We start from the raw sequence: 17255 nt of genomic DNA, 5'->3' as shown, positions 1-17255 counted from the left end.
GAGCTTCCAATAGGTATTTACGAATACGAAGCACTACCCCCTCGTTAACCTACCTGACTTATCTCGAGATACCATCCTCTCTCTATGACATCTCAAATGGCTCCTTGTAAAGATTGTGTACTCTCACAGCCATGGCTTCCTCGTCGGCATACATCCTTTTGACCATCCCATCCCTCTTTCTACACGCTTCTTCTCCATGGACCACTCGTATCTTCCCTCCCTGTCTCGCAGCCTTGACCAACTCCGCTGTTCTCGGCTGTCTCTTCTCGGCATATTTCTGAAAAGCATCCTTCAATTCCGAAATGTCACACTGACTGTCTGCATCTGGCAACAGCTGAGCCAGATGCCAGCAATCCTCGAGCGACTGGTTCGCCCCCTGACCTAAATGTGGACTTGCATAAAGGTAAGCTCAAATTCACACGCGGTCTCAAGAATCCATACCTGGTTGGATGTGCCGCATCTCCGACCAGAACACATCTGCCATGATACCAATGCTCCGGCGGCAATTCAGGACGATCGTACAAGCCAAACCTCACCAGGTTCATCGTCGACCCAACCAACCCTTTCGTGATCTCAGGCCAGTCAACCATCTCACTCAACAGCTTCTCCTTTTGCGCCTCGAGGTCGTCAATATCCCTCCAAGACTCTCTTTCGGGCTCCCCGGGTTCAATGATGCCCCACAACCACGACTTCTCATCTACCTTGTAGGTGACAAAGTACTTTTCGTCTCCGTACACGCCGAGCACGGTACTCGACTCTATCGACGCGGGAGTAGGGCTGAATCCAACAATCTAGCAAAAAAAGAGTCAGCGCATTCTTTTTGGTCTTGTTGATGCCGTATAAAAGAATACTCTACTCACCGTGACCAACCCCGTAAAATCGGGTTGTGGCTCTGAAATGCCCTTTTTTGCGAGAACCCACTTCCTCGTCGCAGAATGAAGTCCGTCACAGCCGATGACAAACTTGGCCTGAACCTCTCTCCCATCTTCAGATACCGCAACGACACCACTGTCAACTTCTTGAATATCACTCAACTTCCAACCTTCGAGTACCTCGACTCCATGGTCGATAGCATTTTGTTTCAGTCGCGAATGCAGCTCCGACCTTCGTAGCGCACTCGATGGGAAACCATACTTTTTCTTGAAATATGACTGATCCCAATCGACCAATTGCTCTCCCTTGGAATTATACTCGACCCCGTGTCGCCATGGGTTATCGATCTTTGCCTGTCCAATTGTGTCCAAAACTTTCCACCTACCGTTGAGTACACATTTGATCATGTCAGCTGGAAGACCACAGGAAAAGCAAAAAAAGGGCAGGGGTACAGGTTACTATTTCAACATGCAAAAGGGAAATCATGATGGCCGATGGCCATGATTCATACGAGTAGGTAGATACATACCCATTCGGCCAAATTGCCAAAGCACCACCGACATCTTCTATTTTGGCTACTCTCTCGACAATCATCACTTTATATCCTTTCTTGGCCAACATGGTTCCCACAACGGAACCTGTGATACCACATCCAACAACGAGTATGGTATTCATGTTTTGTTTTTCGATATTGGCAAACGAAATCACGTTTGGTAAGGAGTCTGCATCTTTCAGAGGCAAATAGAGAGCGAGTGTGTGTATATGTATGTAGATATATAGATATAGATATAGATATAGATTCCCCGATCTGCACTTTTCCTCGACCTTTCCGCTGACTCGTCAGTATCCGTCGCCGCTCTGCTCCCGCGCTAGCGACTATTTGATCTCCTCGGTCCCCGTCCGCTCTCTTCTGCTCGCCTTCGCCTCTCCCTCGCTCTCTCCGACGCCCTCTTCCCCCACTTCCCGCTCTCTGACGCTTCCGTTTCGGCTCTAGCCTCTGGCGCGGCCGCGTTCGTCCCAACGACGTCGAAGCGACTCTACATCATAACATCTTGGGTAGACCGTTTCGGGCTCTCACTAGAGCTGGACCCATCTGCGCCGTGGCTCGAGCCGAGATTTATTGTACGGGGTAAGAACATGATACGATCTAATCCGGGATGGGAGTGTCCTTACGATTCGCATACAGGATGTCGTCTTCGTCGTCTTCAAGAACGAGCAAGGAGAGGCGGAATAGGCTGTCCGAGCCATGCGGGACACGAAGGAATCTCCTAACAAGCCACACAAGAGGTTGGTCGTCCTAAAACATCTCTTTCTCCGCGCACAGCACTGTAAATAGGTTTCCTACTGACATCAAATCCCTATCAGACTGTAGTATAGCATGTACGAGGATATGCAGCTGCTGTTCGCGAAACCGGTCCTGTGTCTACTGATAATTGCCCTGGCCGATGGCGCCCTCGAAGACTACTATATCTTGGAGAAGATTGACGAGACCCCGCCCCCTATAGATAGTTCTTTGTACCATCTTCGATTTCGAAAAGAGCTGCATTCGGTGCCATTTCCAGATTTTGTCTTCTAGCGGCCCCACCGGAAAGATCTTAAGGCGCAGTGTCGTTCAGTAGTGAGCTCGTTAGCCTGGGCCATCGAGCTGGATATGAAGAAATATCCGGGTCCCCATGATTTCCAAAGGGAAGGGCCGGTTAAGGCCAATGGTAGGTTCTATAAAAGGAAAGTTTTATGGCGAGGACGCCAATATCGCCAAAGATACAACACCGCTATTCGATCGCCGAGAAGATGATGTTTGCGGGCCCCGAAAACTCCGGATACCATCTTCGGTTCGTACATGCAGCATAAGGCCTCCAACACCATATTCCTTTCTAGCAAGCCGAAGGTAGATGAAGGTGCTACCATGGCATGTTATGCTTTCGTGTGTTGACTCAGTATGTTAAAAAGCAGACAGAGTTCCTTAAATCAGACGTGAGTTTCACGGCAAAGATTGGTGAGCTTGAGCAGACTCAAAACAATTTGACTCGCGAGCTGAACGCATGGGAAAGAACGAGCGAATTCAGAGTCAGAGCTGCGGTTACAGCTGGCTAAACGCTAAGCTACATGTATGAAAAGAATGGGTTTATTCTCTCAAGAGATCAAAGCGCCAGAGAAGGGATAAAGTGGGCTGCGTCCTTGGTGAAAACGTCCGCTGATAGACAATGCAGGACCTTGTTGATATGAGTACGTGGAATGCAACATTACAAAGGAATGACAAAGTAAGAGATACCCTGCCACCCAACCTTTGTTCCCACACATCCGTTAGAAACAACTGGATCTAGTCATAGAACTTATCTAGTGGCAGTCTTTGTCTTCTTCCGCGCCTTCTCAAACGCATCCTCCAACGCTTTCTTTTCTTCTCTCAGTTCCTCCATCTGGTCTTGTATCGCCTCCACCTCTTCCTGTCCATCACTTTCGGTACCATCCTCTTCTCCAGCGGATGGAAAGCTGAAATCGACGGCCAGAATCAATGGCGATTGACCACAGAAACGGATAGTGTCTTCAAGAGTATTCAGGGTTAAATCTCCTTCACTGCTCACCCTTGTCACCCAATATCACTGCCTCTAAATCTCCTTCACTGCCCACCCTTGTCACCCAACATCACTGCCTATAAATCTCCTTCGAGGTTCTGCGTTGCGTATCTGTACCTCTCTTTCTCTCGCAACTACGGTTGCTATTTTCGCTGACCTTTGAAGTGGCTCCTTCTTGTCCTCATACCATAAACCCGGCAGCACGACAGGGCTTGATCAACTACGGACGCAACTAAATATATATATATATATATAAATATCACCACTTGAGAAGCTCTACACCCCAGTTGGGAGTGTAGAGAGCCCGTTGGCGATGGTCCTGAATCAAGCCTTGATACCACCGAAATACGATCAGCCTGGCTCTCCAGACAGCTTTTTACCTCTCACCTTTGAGGAGATGGGATTGACTGACGGACAAGTACTGATTTGGCCACTCAATCTTCGCCACCGATCAAGTTTTGCCCAAGAAAATCTGCCTTCGAAAGGCAATGATGAGGCAGAGGCATTCAAAATGTTCTCTTTCGAACTCTTGAATGGCAGTCGTGCTCATTTCGTTCTTGTTGCAGAAGGAGTCGCCGAGGAATCCACCTTCCAAGACAACCCTTTGCTTCAGCAGAATTCGAGCTAACCCTGAGATCATTCAAGATCAAGGCTCGGGTGCAGACACGTGGCAATGGAGTCCAAAGAGTTTTCTTAATTATTCCAGATCCAGAAACTCTTATTCTTCCAAGGGAATTTCAGGGCCTGTCAACGTTTTACACATACTCTGCGCATGGCTGGCTATCTGAGTGGTGTCAAAGGGCAAAAGTGGAACATGTTTGAACGTTAAGGTGCTCATACAATGATTCTTCGAGCATATGCTGCAAACGATTTGGATTCTGTGAGTCTGAACACACTTGATCACCATATAGTGGAGTGGCTCCACCGTAAAGGTTTTCAGACAGCCGAGGACGTCAGGGAACTTCAAGATCTCTCCCCAACAAAATCACTAATCGAAGCATGTTTTATGCTCATGGTATTGATTCCAAAACACTACACCGATGTCGACCGTAAGGTTTTTGAAGTCAAGGCGAAGCGATCGAAAAAGCCGAAACCACGAACAATCCCCGAGGAAATTGCGAGCGCTATTAGACAGCTTTTCGAAAAGAAATTAAGCATCATGCTCGGGGAGAATCGCGTGCAGCCTCACCTCCCCCATTCTTCTAAACCCCTCGAGATTGAATCGACTCTGATCGACGGCAATGCTGTCCAGCCTCATATTGAGACTGAGCTTGACTCGGAGAGCTATGATCCCATTGAAGGCGATACAGCTGAAATATTACCACTACTTGAGGACGGTTCGAAAACGAGACATTGGATGCCAAACCCTGTCGGAGTCGGGCTCAGCCAAACCCTCGCCTCTGTCGGAGGCAACAACACCTGGGCAAGAAAGAGAGAAGAGACTGCCACCGGACTCCTTACCGGTACACGATCATTTTATCCGGTCACAGGGAAACGAACCCCTTATATTTCTCTAGCTGGCTGGAATGTTAGCATCATTGTTTCATTTCCGGTTAGCGAGAAGAGCGCCGTCTTCGTGAAAGCTGAAATATCGCCTCCCGGTACCCGACACGAACATACATGCTTCGACTCAAGCCCAGCTCGCTTAAGTCGCCTTGCTTTCCGGATCAAAACCGTCTCGTCAAACGGGGAATCTTTTTTCTGGGCTCAAAGAGTCGAGTTTGAGAAACAGGAAATGTTAGAGAAGCTTTTTGACCGACTCAGCAGCGAAAGTGATGGTAATCGTGCAACCAACAGCTCCGAGTAGAATCCAGTCCACACGGACTGAGAGACAACACCAACGAACCATGGACCAGCCCTGTCCAGATCAAACCTGTACAGCCTTGTCAACTTCTGATGCGAGCCCTCAAGATTGTCGCATATCTTAGCTAGGCTGGGATCATTCCGCCCGAGGCCGAGAGTGCTGTCGCGTTGTTCCAACTGTCTGTCATCCAGTTTCGACCACTCAGCTGCCAAACGTCTGTAGATCAGATACATATCTGTCTGCAGGACAGCCAAATTGAATACTATTGAGTCTCTAATTGGATAACAATCATCGACTTCGAGGAGATGTTGGAAGGAAATATGACATATCCATACCAAGGGTGCCGTTCTTTCACGGCATCATAGATTTGACGCCTAGGTACAAAAGCACATGATAGACGGCGACTGCTGCTCTTGTCGTGCAAGCAATTTAATACCGAATTCTCAATGTCCTGCTGCATGACGAGTAGCACATCATCTCATAAGCTTCGGAACTGGCGATTCTAACTAGGGCAAATCCATAACATTAGTGGTAATATGGGGCCACACTTTTGTCCTGGCACGCCTCAGTATGTACCACAACACCCGAAAAGCCCAGCTCAAAAAACCAAGTCGAGACTGAACATCCAAGGATGTGCTCGAATCACCTTTACCTGGACTTTGTCCGCTTCTCTAAGCGCATCGCGCTCAGGCAACACGATCCAATTCAGTCTGCTGGCAATCCGAGTCGCATGCCACACAAGCACCAATTTTTCTCAGTCATCTTGGAGACGGAGGCGGAGGAAATGGCATCATGCTGGAGTGTGAAGGGCAAGAAAGCCATGTATCTCGCCTCGAGCAGTGTGGCTGAATAGGCAATGTTTGAACACCCTCTTTGGACAGCAACATACCTACCAACAAGGGTTTGAATTCATTTCACTCGAGATGATATCTCGAAGGGTTTCTAGAGACATGCTGAGTGACGAGTCATTCCTTTTTGCAGAGAGTCTACAAATAGTTACCTGGACGCTCAGTATTAAAAATTATATCCCCATGTTCCAAGATTTTACCTCCTCCCAAGGCAGTCAGATGTGGTGCCAAGCCTGTGAAGAATGATTTGGCTGACAGAAAGGATCCGGGGGGTAAGTTTTTCCGCAGAGATCTCCACTTGACTCACAATTTTATCTTTAGGTAATATTCATATTTTATTGGGGCACAATCTCTCCCAACAATTGGAGCAAGAAATTCATAGAACTTCCTCTTCCATCCTTCTTCCTCTGTGGCGCAATTGGCTAGCGCGTCTGACTGTTAATATAAGCATATATCAGGAGGTTGGTGGTTCGAGCCCACCCGGAGGAGTGCCTTTTTTTTCTTCTCTTTTTTCTTTTTGTTGCTCCGTGCATCCCTATTTTTCTTTATGCTTGACTTGGGAGAGTCCATGTGGTGGGTCTGCTTAGAAGCAAGAACCAGAGGGCGATAGGAGGGACTTGATATCCAAAGGTAGATCTATGTGGTTACAAACTTGCAGTGGCGGATTACGAAGCATCCGTAGGTAAGGGATATACATACTCTGTATAATATTACATACTGCCGTATGGACTACCTGCTGTGGAAGTAGACGCTAGTTTTTCGTTTCCCGTGAGTTCTGTATGTGATCATCAAGGACCTATTCGGCCCAAGGCGAACCACAGCCGGGAGTGTGTGAACCGTACCTCGTTTGATAGTCGTAGCTTTAACCACCTACCCAGGTACGGACCCAAGCCTGACCCAGGTATCGTGAAGAAGTCAGTATCTCAGTAGTTACCAGTATTTCAACGATCCATGCCTCGTATTCATACGGAGTGAGCGGACGGAACCGGATCACCATCTAACTATCCGTATGGAGTATAAAATTAAATAAACACGAAGTCTCCGAATACAATACTCTTACTGCACATACATACTCCGTCCAGTAGGTACCAGGTACTTAGGTGTCAACAAGATCTTCTCCGACGAATGGGCATCCCATCTCGTCTACAGTACTCCGTAAGTCAAGTGAAAAAAAAATACTCCGTTAGAAAACGGCACTCCGTAGGTTTCAAACCAGATTCAACTTTGTCTCATGTTGACACGGCATCGCATCAATTTTGAATGAGAAAAACCATTCACTGCCTTCCTCCGCCATACTGTATACTCTCATCGAACTACTACCTACTCCATACTCGACGAGGCGAAGCGGGAATGGAAAAATAGAAACCAAAAACTCTACTCTTGTTGTGGTGGGTTTGTTATACTTGATAAAATTCGTAGAGAGTTGCTCGAACTACTCCGTACCTAGGTAGATACCCCCGTCCGTGGTGAGCAGCAGGCACTCATTGCTCCCCGTAAAGCCGTAAATTCGTATTCTTTCTTACACAAACAACAAAAAAACACCGTGGACCCAAGCGATCGACCCAGACAGTGAGGCTATAGAAACAAAAAGGTCAATGTCATGTCAATGCAAAACGACCAAAAATTCCCCTTCTCCTGTTTACCTAGATAGGTAGGTTATCAACATCCTCTCTCTTCCGACCGTCGGAAAAACGCCGAAAATGAACAAATGCAATATGCTCGTTTTCAAACTTTACTTCTCTCGCATGCTTAAGCGCCTCTCCACGATCACCCAAGAATCATACAGACAACTCTCCGGCAATCTGGTCATACCATCTCCCGTGCGCTTTGAGATCGACCGCCCGAATTCGATCCAAAGCGTCAACCAGACGGTTGACCTCCTCGAGAAATTCAGGCATGCCGGCCCTGGCCAGGACCTCTGCCGCACCCGTCGTGGTTCGGACTCTTTCCTGGGTTCCGTTGGCGGAAAGCCTGGCAAAGACATGTTCACGAAGTGACTTGAGCAGGAAGCTGGCGATCTGTTCTGTAAACACATCTCCACCGAGGCTATGCTCATCCTCAGAGGGCCGGTACGTCGACTGACTGTGGATAGCATCCTGTCGGTCAAGCTCCGCCGAATCGGCATTCTTGGCGGCATCGGCCGCCGGTGGTAAAACACGGCCGACGAAATTGGACAGACCTTCCTTGATACTGTCCGGCATCATGTGCGATGATTCAACCAGAGACACGACGCGATTGGCGTCCACATTCAACAAGTCTAGGGACATCAACCGTTCGGCATCCTTTGTCCACAGTGACTCCCTGTTGCGCCTCAGTCGAATCTTGGTCGTGAGCAAAATCGACGAGGTTGCCACCACTTGGAAAGCGCGCGCCCTCCACTTGAGCAGACGGATGTAGTCCAGTTGCAGAGTCTCTGGCACGTCCTGGAAGCACAGATGGGTGTTGCGCAAGACTAGGTCGGTCAAACCTCTTGCGTACACGGCACCACCACTTGCATTCACACCGACCATACCCTTTGAATTGGACCACCATTGCCTGGTTCGGTCGAGACGATGGACATCATCTTCAAGCTCTTTCTCAAAAGACGCCACTTCGTGCTCGTGCCCATGCTCCAAAACAGACTGGGACGCCAGTCTGAATTGAAAATTGATGTGATCCAAGGTCATCAAATCAATGATGTTGATCAGGTCGAAAAGACGGTCAATCGTATCGCTGGTCGTGTCGTTCGTGAAAGCCTGGACGATTTCATCACGTCCTGGCGAACAAATTTGTGCAATCAAGCCAGAAATGGTGTCAAAAAATGCAGTGTAGGAGAACATTCCATTCCTGCATTGCTGATTGATCAATGCCGGGTCTAAAAATCCATCAAATCGATCGTAAAGAGGATGTCGTTGACTGACGAGGTTCATCAATTTCTCACGAATGAGGATGGCCATGGCATGGGTCCAAGTGGCCGCCGCGTCGCTATTCCCGTCTTGCATGCTACTCCGCATGTTGGAGCGGAGCGAGCTCATCAGGTCCTTTCGAGCCTCGGTCCAAGGGCGTTGCTGCACCTCGAAGCTGCCGTTGATCAAGATCTCGTGAGCAATCTCACGGTTCGAAGGCAAGACCGTCATGATTTGACCAAGGTTGTTGGCAAAAGTGGAACTCTTAGACTCCCTGTGGCGATGATATGGTTGTGGCGTCGCTGGGGGTGTAATTGGTGCTCCATTAACAGACGAGGGACCACTGTTGGCCGGTGTTGATGCTCGTGGGACCTGTCGCACGGCTGTCTGCCGCTGTTCGGCGGCTCGTTGCTTTCGGGCTTTTCGTACGGCCAGTCTGACTCTCGATAGAGCTTCTTCCGGTCCAGCAAGTCTCTTCAGCCTGGCCAGCAGTTTCACTTGCTCTTGGCGGACGGCATCCAGATAATCCTCGGCGACATGTCCTTCGTGGTCGTTCTTGGTCGCCTGCAGGATGAGATCGAGATTGACGAAAGAGTTGACCATGACGTCGACGAGAACACCAAGGTCTTGGTTCTTCCAAGCGTCAAAAGTGGCAGAGAAATCATTAAAGGCGAAACACAAGGCTTCTCTCGTGGAGGCTGCCGTGTCTCGTCGCGACTTTGGCGGTCTGATTTTCATGTGTGATTCGAAGGCTTCGACCAAAGTACTCGCCTTGGCCATCAGTTCTTGCTCTTGAGGCTGGCTCCCACCGTGGCTGAATGCTTGCATCGGGTGTGACAAGATCAGATACGCACTCAAGAAGATACGGACGGGGCCGGTGGTCTCCTGGCCGTCTTCCAGCACGTCCAAGTGCTTCAGCAGCCGCGAGGTGACGGTGGTGGTCTTGTCTGTCGAGAGGAGCCTCGTCAAATCCTCGAAAGAAAGTGACTGAGCGCGAATCAAGTCCAATTCCATGGCAGAGAAGTCGGCAATGATCTTGCGACCGCGGTAGGATCGCCAAGTTCGCTGGATCACCTTTGCAGCATATGCTCGACTTGATTGTGTCAATGCGATGGGCGAGACCTTCTTTTCCTCGACAGCTGCCAGCGAAGTCGTCCTTGGTCTTCGCATACCCTGCTGGTACATGGATTTTCGTCGGGCCGCCTCTGCAAATTTCTCGGCCATGTCCTCCTTGAGTCTGGCCAGCTCTGCTGCCTTTCTCTCCTTCGTCTCTTCGGCAATCTTCTTTGCACGTCGGACCTCCTCTTCACACCTTGCCGTGATTTCAGCGAGGAGCTTCTCCCGTGCCGCCTGCGCAGCCAAGGCTCTCTCCTCGCTGTACGAGACACCTCGCGCGGCTTTGGCAGCGGCGGCCCTCAACCTGACCTGTTCTGCGTGAGCAGCTCTATCCGCCAGACGTGCCTTTCGACTCTCAATGATCGAGGCACGCCGGAGGTGCTGTGCGACGTGGGTGCTCGCGGGTCCGCCATGACTGGACCGGTTCGAGGTGTGAGAGTGAATCGAGGAGAGGGAGCTTCGACGGGAGGAATTGGCAGAGGACTTCCGGCGAGCGCTCGTCTTCCGGCAAAAGCGGGCGGCAAGACGAGGTGGTGGTTCCGGGTAGGTCTGGTCGGAGTCTGAAGCAAGTTGCATGTCGACGTCTTGCGATTCTGGTGTCGCTGGTTGCATCATGGTGACCTCGGGGTGTTGGTATCGTAATAGATCAAAGATCAGACGACGTATGGAAATGACTATGCCATCAAGTGTAGAAAGTCGAAATGGCCGAGAGGCGAAGCTTCGAAATCGAACGAACCACGGAGAAAGGTTCAGAGTCTGATTGTTGTGTTGTTTAGTTAAGCAGCTGGTCCAGAGTGGCCAAGCGCCGACGGAAAGGAGTCTGGCGGAGGCAAAAGTGTACCGGAAGAGAAGGATAAAGACAGACTGCGAAAGCGCCGAGGAGAAATGAAGGAGGAGGAGACGTCAGGATGTCCGGAGTAGATATGAGGAAGAAGGGGGGTGAGAAGAGGGAAGCTTGGTTGCGTGGTGGGAGGCTGGGGTCGATGCGCAGCAGATGAGGAGAGAAGAGGCACCGACGACGAGGTTTGGCCACGACATGGAACCTGCTCGGTCCTGCGATACCTGATTTTGCTGCTGCCGTAAGCCTATTATTTGCCCTCCAAGGCCCTAGGGATCCGGTGCCTCGACTCTCTTGGGCGCTAGCTTAGGGTCTTGATCCATGGGTGGCTCCGGCGCCATCAGTGCCGCTCCCAGCGATTGCCAGCCTTGTGCCTCCCCCAAGCGAACGGCTCGTGGTTCGCTTGACGCGCCCCGGACCTGCAACCGGTCAAGGCTCTTTAGGCTCGCCAGGAGCCCCTCGCTTGGCCCGGGAGGGTTGCAAGCAGCGGAAACGCAGATCCAGCCACTGATGCAACTGGAGGTCATTGCGATGCGCAGTGTACGATTGTAAGTACTCCGTACATAGTTAGCTATTTGCGGTATAACACTCCGCACTGGAAGTCATAGCCAGCCATCCACTCCGGTCTTGTTGGTCCCGGGTCACTGACTGCCCGAGTACTAGCTACGAGCACTCGGCTTCGTAATCATACAATCATACAATATTCATGACCGAGTCTCGAATCCCTGGCCAGTCTGTGGCCCGAGTTGTGCAAGCATACAGTTCACTATCTCGATGACATGATAGCTCAACAGAAATACTACCGACCAAAGGCTAAGAAAGGACTCCAGACTTCACCGTCCACGATATTACATAATGTACAAATCGCCGCAGCCTTTCTATTGTTCAACTCGATCTTGCTCGCTTCGTACACAAGGTGCTCCCGGACAGGCCAGGATATATCCAGTAGCTTCCCATCACCCATTCTCACCTCATATCGTCGTAATGAATTATGCGAAATCGCCTCCCATATACTGCATGCGCCTGCTCAACACCGCCTATATGCAATGAGGATACAATAACGCCTCCAAAACCCACGGTAAAATTCTGCAGCATTCCCCAGGGGTTCCAACTGTTGCGAGTAGTCCAGCACATGGAACGCCTTTTGTAGATCTAGGTCAGGTAAAATTGACAGTGTTCCCCGTCTTGCCCTCTCTCGCCAACCGAGCCTGAGCTCTCTCTGCTCGTCTGCGGCGACGGTTGTTGGCATATTCGGTGGCACCGCTGGTCTCGGTTGTAGGTGATGTGATAGCACTTCCTCCTGGTCCCAGATTACTCATGGACCCTGGTATCGGCGGAGGTGCTGGTACATGGTAGGCCTGTCCTGTTTGAGGATCGACTCCTTGCGTCCCTGGGGGCGGCGGGGTCGGATACATGGGAACTGTGCCGGGAACTGGAGGGGCCAGATGCTCGGGATACATTGATGCAGAGGTTGCGGCGGCGGCGGCTTCATTATGCGCAGCTTGTTCAGCCTCCCTGGCTTCTGTGCGTCTCCAACGCCGATCGCCACTCGATGCAGCTCCTAGACCGTCACCATCGCTACTGCTGAAGCTGGAATTTCGACGTCTTCTCCCTGCAGAAGCTGCACGTTGTTTTCTTCGAGCTTCACGCTGGGCTACAGCCTCTTCTTCCGTCAACCGTCTCAACGTTACGTGACGCCCGTCGCTGTGCATCTTGACGTTCAGGCTCACGGGAGGTGATTCCACGGAGTCTGTGTGCCTGCCACTGTGCCGTCTGCGTGACAGATCTGCGGCTGCGGCTCCAGCAGCAACCCCTGCCATGCCTGCTGCTGCTTCTTCTCCGAGGTGATGCCTGTGTCTTTGGCGGCCAGACGCTGTCGTGTAGAGCTCACTACCAGATGAGTCCAGATGTGGAGGCGGAATAGGAGGTACATCAGCAGGCATGGCACTGGGATGGCCGGGGGTGTGAATCATAGGATCAGTGCCTACCGGTCTGATCCTGTCCCGATCAGCAAGCGCACTCGCCGCCGCAGCACCGGCGCCGGCCACGGGCAAGGCCCCGCTTGCACCTGGTCGGCTTTCCAGATCGCTAGTCAGGTCCGACGCAGACTGACTTCCCATCCGATTATGTCGAACTCTTCGGGGCGGCGTAATCCCGTCGCCAGTGTAGCCGTGGGCTCCGTTCATTCGAGAAATTCTTTCCTGCTCAACCCGCCGGTCGTCCCTTCGCGGCTTTCGCTTGAACAATTGTCGCACTGCGAATACCGCCCCTCCTGCAGCCAGCGCATCTCTAAATGTGTGCGTTCGTCGATCTTGTCGTGACGGCGACGCTGAGGCAAAAGAGTCGGTATACGACAGGGAGGAGTCCGAATGACGTCTTCCCGAGCCTGGGGTCAATGGAGGTTGGGCCAGGGGGTGAGTAGGTCGAACATATCCAGGGCTTGCTCCGACAGGAGTAACAGGGCGTCCTAGCGGTCGACCCTCTTCAACCCGTGACATTGAGTCCGTGGTGACGGACTGATTGCCCCCAAGAGCTGGCCGTGGAGGTCTATAGGGGCCAACATCAGAATCATCGTCATCACGATCCTTGCGACCGAATAACTTTTTGGCCGCAGCCACTGCGCCTCCTATTGCGGCGACTTGAAGAAGCCGGTGTCCGATGCCTGTATCATGGCGACGAGGATCAGACACTTTTTCGTCGGTGTAGTATGAAGTCGAGCTTTCTTCGGTACCAGTGTCGCTCGGATGTGGCCGGTGGCGGGAAGATCGCCTCTTGAACAGTGCGGCCAGCCCAGCCCCAGCCGCGCCGGCTACTGCGAGTTTTCCTAGGCCAGAGTGTTGGTGTCGAGGGGGCCTAGAGACAATTTCATCACTGTAATAGCTGCCACCAGTATCATACTGCGCTCTTCTACGCTCCGCCAACCACTCTAGGATAAAGTACAAAACGAGCAATGCAAACACATATAAGGTGTAGAGGACGAAAAGGTATAGTGGTGACCCATACAGGGTCAGGCCGAGCGCGATCTGGACGATGCCCAGAAGAGCAATAGCCCGGCCGAACCAGTGGTGAAGCATTGCCCGGACAGGAATGTGAAGTCTTGTGCGTCGCTTCTCTTTTCTGTGAAGCAAGCATCCGCCGATGGCTTGAACCCAGATCAGGACGTAGATGGCCACACCTATGCCGTGATGCGGATTTGTCAAACTTCGATTAGGTCCGACTGCCATGAAGCCCAGGATGAACACCACTGTGCTCAACAGCAGGGTGAGTATCTGGAGCCATATGTGCAGGCGCAAGGCCATCCGTGGCTGTCGGCCATAGAATCGGACGAGGAAGATGGCCAGTGGAACTATTCCGAGGAATGTAACGGCAGCAATGATGCCGTGAGCTTCGACCAAGGAGTGGTATCCGCTCATGGTAAAGAACCTGTTGCCCATGCCTGGGTGTTGTCAGTGCTTGATCTTCTCTGTGCGGTGTCTCAGCATACCATTGTATCTCATTGTTGCAAAATTGAGCCCGACCAAATTGGGCAAGAGAAAATCATCTCTTCCTGCATCCCATGTACCATCACCGACGTGCATTGTGCTCGAATCATACGAGCTGCTCCCTGGTGGAGCTAACTGCGGTGAGGGCGACATGGCTCGTGTGTAGGAGAGGTCCTTGCTGGAGGATGACCTCCACTCATCAAAACGTGCGGACCATGCAAGAGCAGGGTCCAAGTCGAACAATCGTGATCTCCTTCTCTATGGATTGTCTTGTATAGTCCGATGTTGTGAATCCTAGAACGATGGGATCGAGGTTGTGCGATTCGGAGGGCTGATCGAGGAACTTTTTGTTTACTTTGAGATCTTGCGCGGGGTAGGGAAGTAGGATAGGCTTGTTTGGTGCTTTAGTTGACCAGGAACCACACAAACAAATTGACGAGGATCCGTTTCCTGTCTTTTCGTCACTTTGTCAAAGATCAGGCGGACAAGAGTGATGGACAGCAAGAATTGTCTGTGAGTTGTTCAGGTGCATGCAGTGCAAAGCAGGTTGGGCTGATCCAAACATTCTGGTTCGCTGCCATTGTCCCCGTGACGCCAAGATCCGTTTTCGCCGGCGTTGGAACAGCAACCACTCGCTACCTCATCCGGTTATTCATTCACTTACCCGCAGTACTCACTCACCACGAAGTACAGCACACTCCCGATTCATTGTATTGTACTGATTGATGCTCCGTACAATACTCCCTGCCTATTGTTATGGACTGTACAGACTAGACTGTCTCCACCACGTACCTTATCACATCGTCGGCGGAGCTCGGATTTCATCGCAAACTATCTTGCACGTTTCTCATTCATCATCTTACGAGATCAATGAGACATCACTCCCAAGGACCGTGGTATAGAGTGTCGGTCTAGTGAGAACTGATGGTGATGAAAGGTCTCCAGGTCCCTCGACTGAATCATGACCAAGAGCAGCGATGGCGACTGGGCTACGTTGGTCAAAGCCCTTTCTAGGTAAGTGGAATACTTTGACGCGTGCCACTCTCCCTGTCGATAGGCAAATGCTGATGCGTCGAGCAGTCTTCTAGGCTGGATCTAGTAAGTGAATATCGCTCTGGCCGAATGTCTTTCGATGCTCATGTCAACGCAGTACTCTATCTTGGAGTGCTTCTTTCTATCCGCAACCCTGGCTGAACTGGCGGCGTAAATCAACATTGGGTCTCGCTATCGACTTTCCTTTGCTCAATGTCCTTGGGTTTCTCTGCTACAGCATATCTTCCTGCGGGTTTCTGTACTCCGCCACAATCCGGAATCAATACGCTGCAAGACATCCAGCATCTCCCGAACCAACTGTTCAATTCAACGACGTGGTTTTCGGCGTGCATGCCGTGATCCTGGTTGTCCTGACCTATTCACAATTCTATCCCTGGTTGTGGGGATTCAAGGTATCATCACGCCAACGGGCCGCGAAACCTGTCTTAGGTATTGTTTGGGGCAGTGTCCTGGCTATATTGGCTGTTATTGGAATCGTGGTCAGTCACTCTGGCCTTCAACATCAAGATCCGCAGGAATGGGCGTGGATCGATGTGGTAGGTGCTTGTGTCGTGTCCCACCAGTAGAGCAGCCTATTTTAACATGCTGATAGCTCTATACCCTGGGCTATGTGAAGCTCATCTGTACGTTTGTCAAGTACATCCCGCAGGTCATTGTGAATTTTGAGCGCAAATCCACGGTGGGTTGGAGCATCTCACAGATCTTATTCGACATCACTGGAGGGGTGCTGTCCTTGCTTCAATTGGTCATCGATGCTAGCTTTCAAGGTGACTGGAGCGGCATTACTGGCAACCCTTTGAAATTGGGTCTTTCCAATATCAGCATCATCTTCGACATCATTTTCATCGTTCAACACTTCATCCTGTACCGAAATCAAGAGGCCCGAATGAGTGATCAAGATGATTCGGAGCGGCCACTCCTGGGATAGCAGCTTGGCGCACACCAAATATAGGCCTGGAGAGAATACTCGTCGCATCAGTCTCTCCATGGATTGAGAAGCCGAGGGACTGCATTTAGACGAACCTGGATCCGCTTACCCCTGAGGCTCCCCCGTCCACCACAGATGGTATATTAGACCTAGCCGTGTTGACCGACGCCTGTTCACGCCAACATCGAAAGCGAGACTTGCAGTCATTTCAAGGGCCTGGGCGTCATCACATACAAGGGCTGACAATGGCTAAATTTGTATGTAGACGTATAGGGGTAGCTTGAACATGTTGTTTTTCCTTGGTGACTTTCTTTTTCAAATGGGGACGAGACCCCGTCAGTGTCAGAGGCCTAACCTTTGTGTCGCTGCAGTCCTGGTTCGATGCGGCTCATGTCGGAAAGCATGGGGGCGATGACAACACAATCATGTTGTACTGGTCAGGAGGGACATTTTCTGACGTTGTCTGCAATGCCAACGAGGTTTGAGGCGCCTCTCGAAGGAAACCGAAAACGTCACAGTGCTTCCTCTTCAGTCACTCCGCTTCCTTCTAGTAAACCCTTGAACACTCCAGATGCAATACTGGCATTAGTGCGGTTGGGCTGCAAAGCTGGTGGTCTGACATGTTGCCATGGGAGCGATGCACAATAAAAAGAACGATCGATCATGGGCGTCCTCGAGTCGACACGTCAGGGGGGCCCGAGGGTTTCTCGGGCACGTACATTTGCCGCCAACCTATGAAGTGATGACAAGGGGTCGTGTGGTCGAAGTTTACGTTCGACGATGCTGCGGTGAGCTCATTATAGCTGTCCGCCTTGCCACTTGAAGGAGGACAGAAGCCCCTCTCTGGCGAAATAG

The 17255-nt window shown here is 51.1% G+C and overlaps 5 protein-coding genes and 1 non-coding gene across 13 annotated transcripts; 3 read left to right on the top strand and 3 right to left on the bottom strand.

Moving 5' to 3' along the window:
- Positions 1-82: 82 nt before the first annotated feature.
- Positions 83-1548, bottom strand: PV06_08503 (uncharacterized protein; the record flags this gene model as incomplete). The annotated part of the gene is made up of 4 exons (XM_016409849.1): positions 83-392; positions 442-791; positions 861-1254; positions 1403-1548. 4 exons carry the CDS (start codon positions 1546-1548, stop codon positions 83-85), a joined length of 1200 nt encoding a protein of 399 aa, XP_016260157.1.
- A 1508-nt stretch (positions 1549-3056) lies between these two features.
- On the top strand, positions 3057-6331 carry PV06_08502 (uncharacterized protein). Its single transcript, XM_016409848.1, has 2 exons — positions 3057-3134; positions 3221-6331. The coding sequence occupies exon 2, from the start codon at positions 4288-4290 to the stop codon at positions 5251-5253; it is 966 nt and encodes a 321-aa protein (XP_016260156.1). The 5' UTR covers positions 3057-3134; positions 3221-4287; the 3' UTR covers positions 5254-6331.
- Positions 6332-6501: 170 nt separating this feature from the next.
- PV06_08501 lies at positions 6502-6587 on the top strand. Its single transcript has one exon. It is a non-coding gene; the product is annotated as a tRNA-Asn (tRNA).
- Positions 6588-7391: 804 nt separating this feature from the next.
- On the bottom strand, positions 7392-11077 carry PV06_08500 (uncharacterized protein). The gene has a single exon (XM_016409847.1). The coding sequence runs from the start codon at positions 10712-10714 to the stop codon at positions 7877-7879; it is 2838 nt and encodes a 945-aa protein (XP_016260155.1). The 5' UTR covers positions 10715-11077; the 3' UTR covers positions 7392-7876.
- Positions 11078-11648: 571 nt separating this feature from the next.
- PV06_08498 lies at positions 11649-17150 on the bottom strand. 8 transcript variants are annotated; one of them, XM_016409843.1, is made up of 4 exons: positions 15212-17150; positions 14983-15163; positions 14422-14930; positions 11649-14373 (listed from the first exon to the last, which is right to left on the bottom strand). In XM_016409843.1, the coding sequence occupies exons 3-4, from the start codon at positions 14570-14572 to the stop codon at positions 12095-12097; spliced, it is 2430 nt and encodes an 809-aa protein (XP_016260151.1). In that variant the 5' UTR covers positions 14573-14930; positions 14983-15163; positions 15212-17150; the 3' UTR covers positions 11649-12094. The 8 variants fall into 8 exon arrangements, with proteins under 8 accessions (XP_016260151.1, XP_016260152.1, XP_016260153.1 ...); XM_016409844.1 differs by having other exon boundaries at positions 14422-16199; positions 16259-16426; positions 16496-17150; XM_016409845.1 differs by having other exon boundaries at positions 14422-16280; positions 16341-16426; positions 16496-17150.
- Positions 15053-16781, top strand: PV06_08499 (uncharacterized protein). Its single transcript, XM_016409846.1, has 4 exons — positions 15053-15433; positions 15500-15517; positions 15570-16008; positions 16065-16781. The coding sequence occupies exons 1-4, from the start codon at positions 15381-15383 to the stop codon at positions 16398-16400; spliced, it is 846 nt and encodes a 281-aa protein (XP_016260154.1). The 5' UTR covers positions 15053-15380; the 3' UTR covers positions 16401-16781.
- Positions 17151-17255: the final 105 nt, after the last annotated feature.

This window comes from Exophiala oligosperma (genome assembly GCF_000835515.1).
Source record: "Exophiala oligosperma strain CBS 72588 unplaced genomic scaffold supercont1.8, whole genome shotgun sequence".
Lineage (NCBI taxonomy): Eukaryota > Fungi > Ascomycota > Eurotiomycetes > Chaetothyriales > Herpotrichiellaceae > Exophiala > Exophiala oligosperma.
Note: the sequence above shows the minus strand (reverse complement) of the source record. Positions and strands in the feature narration are given on the sequence as shown.

What these genes read in the sequence shown, in the direction of transcription:
- PV06_08502 (XM_016409848.1), top strand. Translation starts at nt 4,288, where the DNA reads ATGATTCTTCGAGCATATGCTGCAAACGATTTGGATTCTGTGAGTCTG.
- PV06_08500 (XM_016409847.1), bottom strand. Translation starts at nt 10,714, where the DNA reads ATGATGCAACCAGCGACACCAGAATCGCAAGACGTCGACATGCAACTT.
- PV06_08498 (XM_016409838.1), bottom strand. Translation starts at nt 14,572, where the DNA reads ATGTCGCCCTCACCGCAGTTAGCTCCACCAGGGAGCAGCTCGTATGAT. An exon ending in TGCAACAATGAGATACAATG is followed by an intron (nt 14,374 to 14,421) that starts GTATGCTGAGAC and finishes GACAACACCCAG; the next exon opens with GCATGGGCAACAGGTTCTTT.
- PV06_08499 (XM_016409846.1), top strand. Translation starts at nt 15,381, where the DNA reads ATGACCAAGAGCAGCGATGGCGACTGGGCTACGTTGGTCAAAGCCCTT. An exon ending in AATGGGCGTGGATCGATGTG is followed by an intron (nt 16,009 to 16,064) that starts GTAGGTGCTTGT and finishes ACATGCTGATAG; the next exon opens with CTCTATACCCTGGGCTATGT.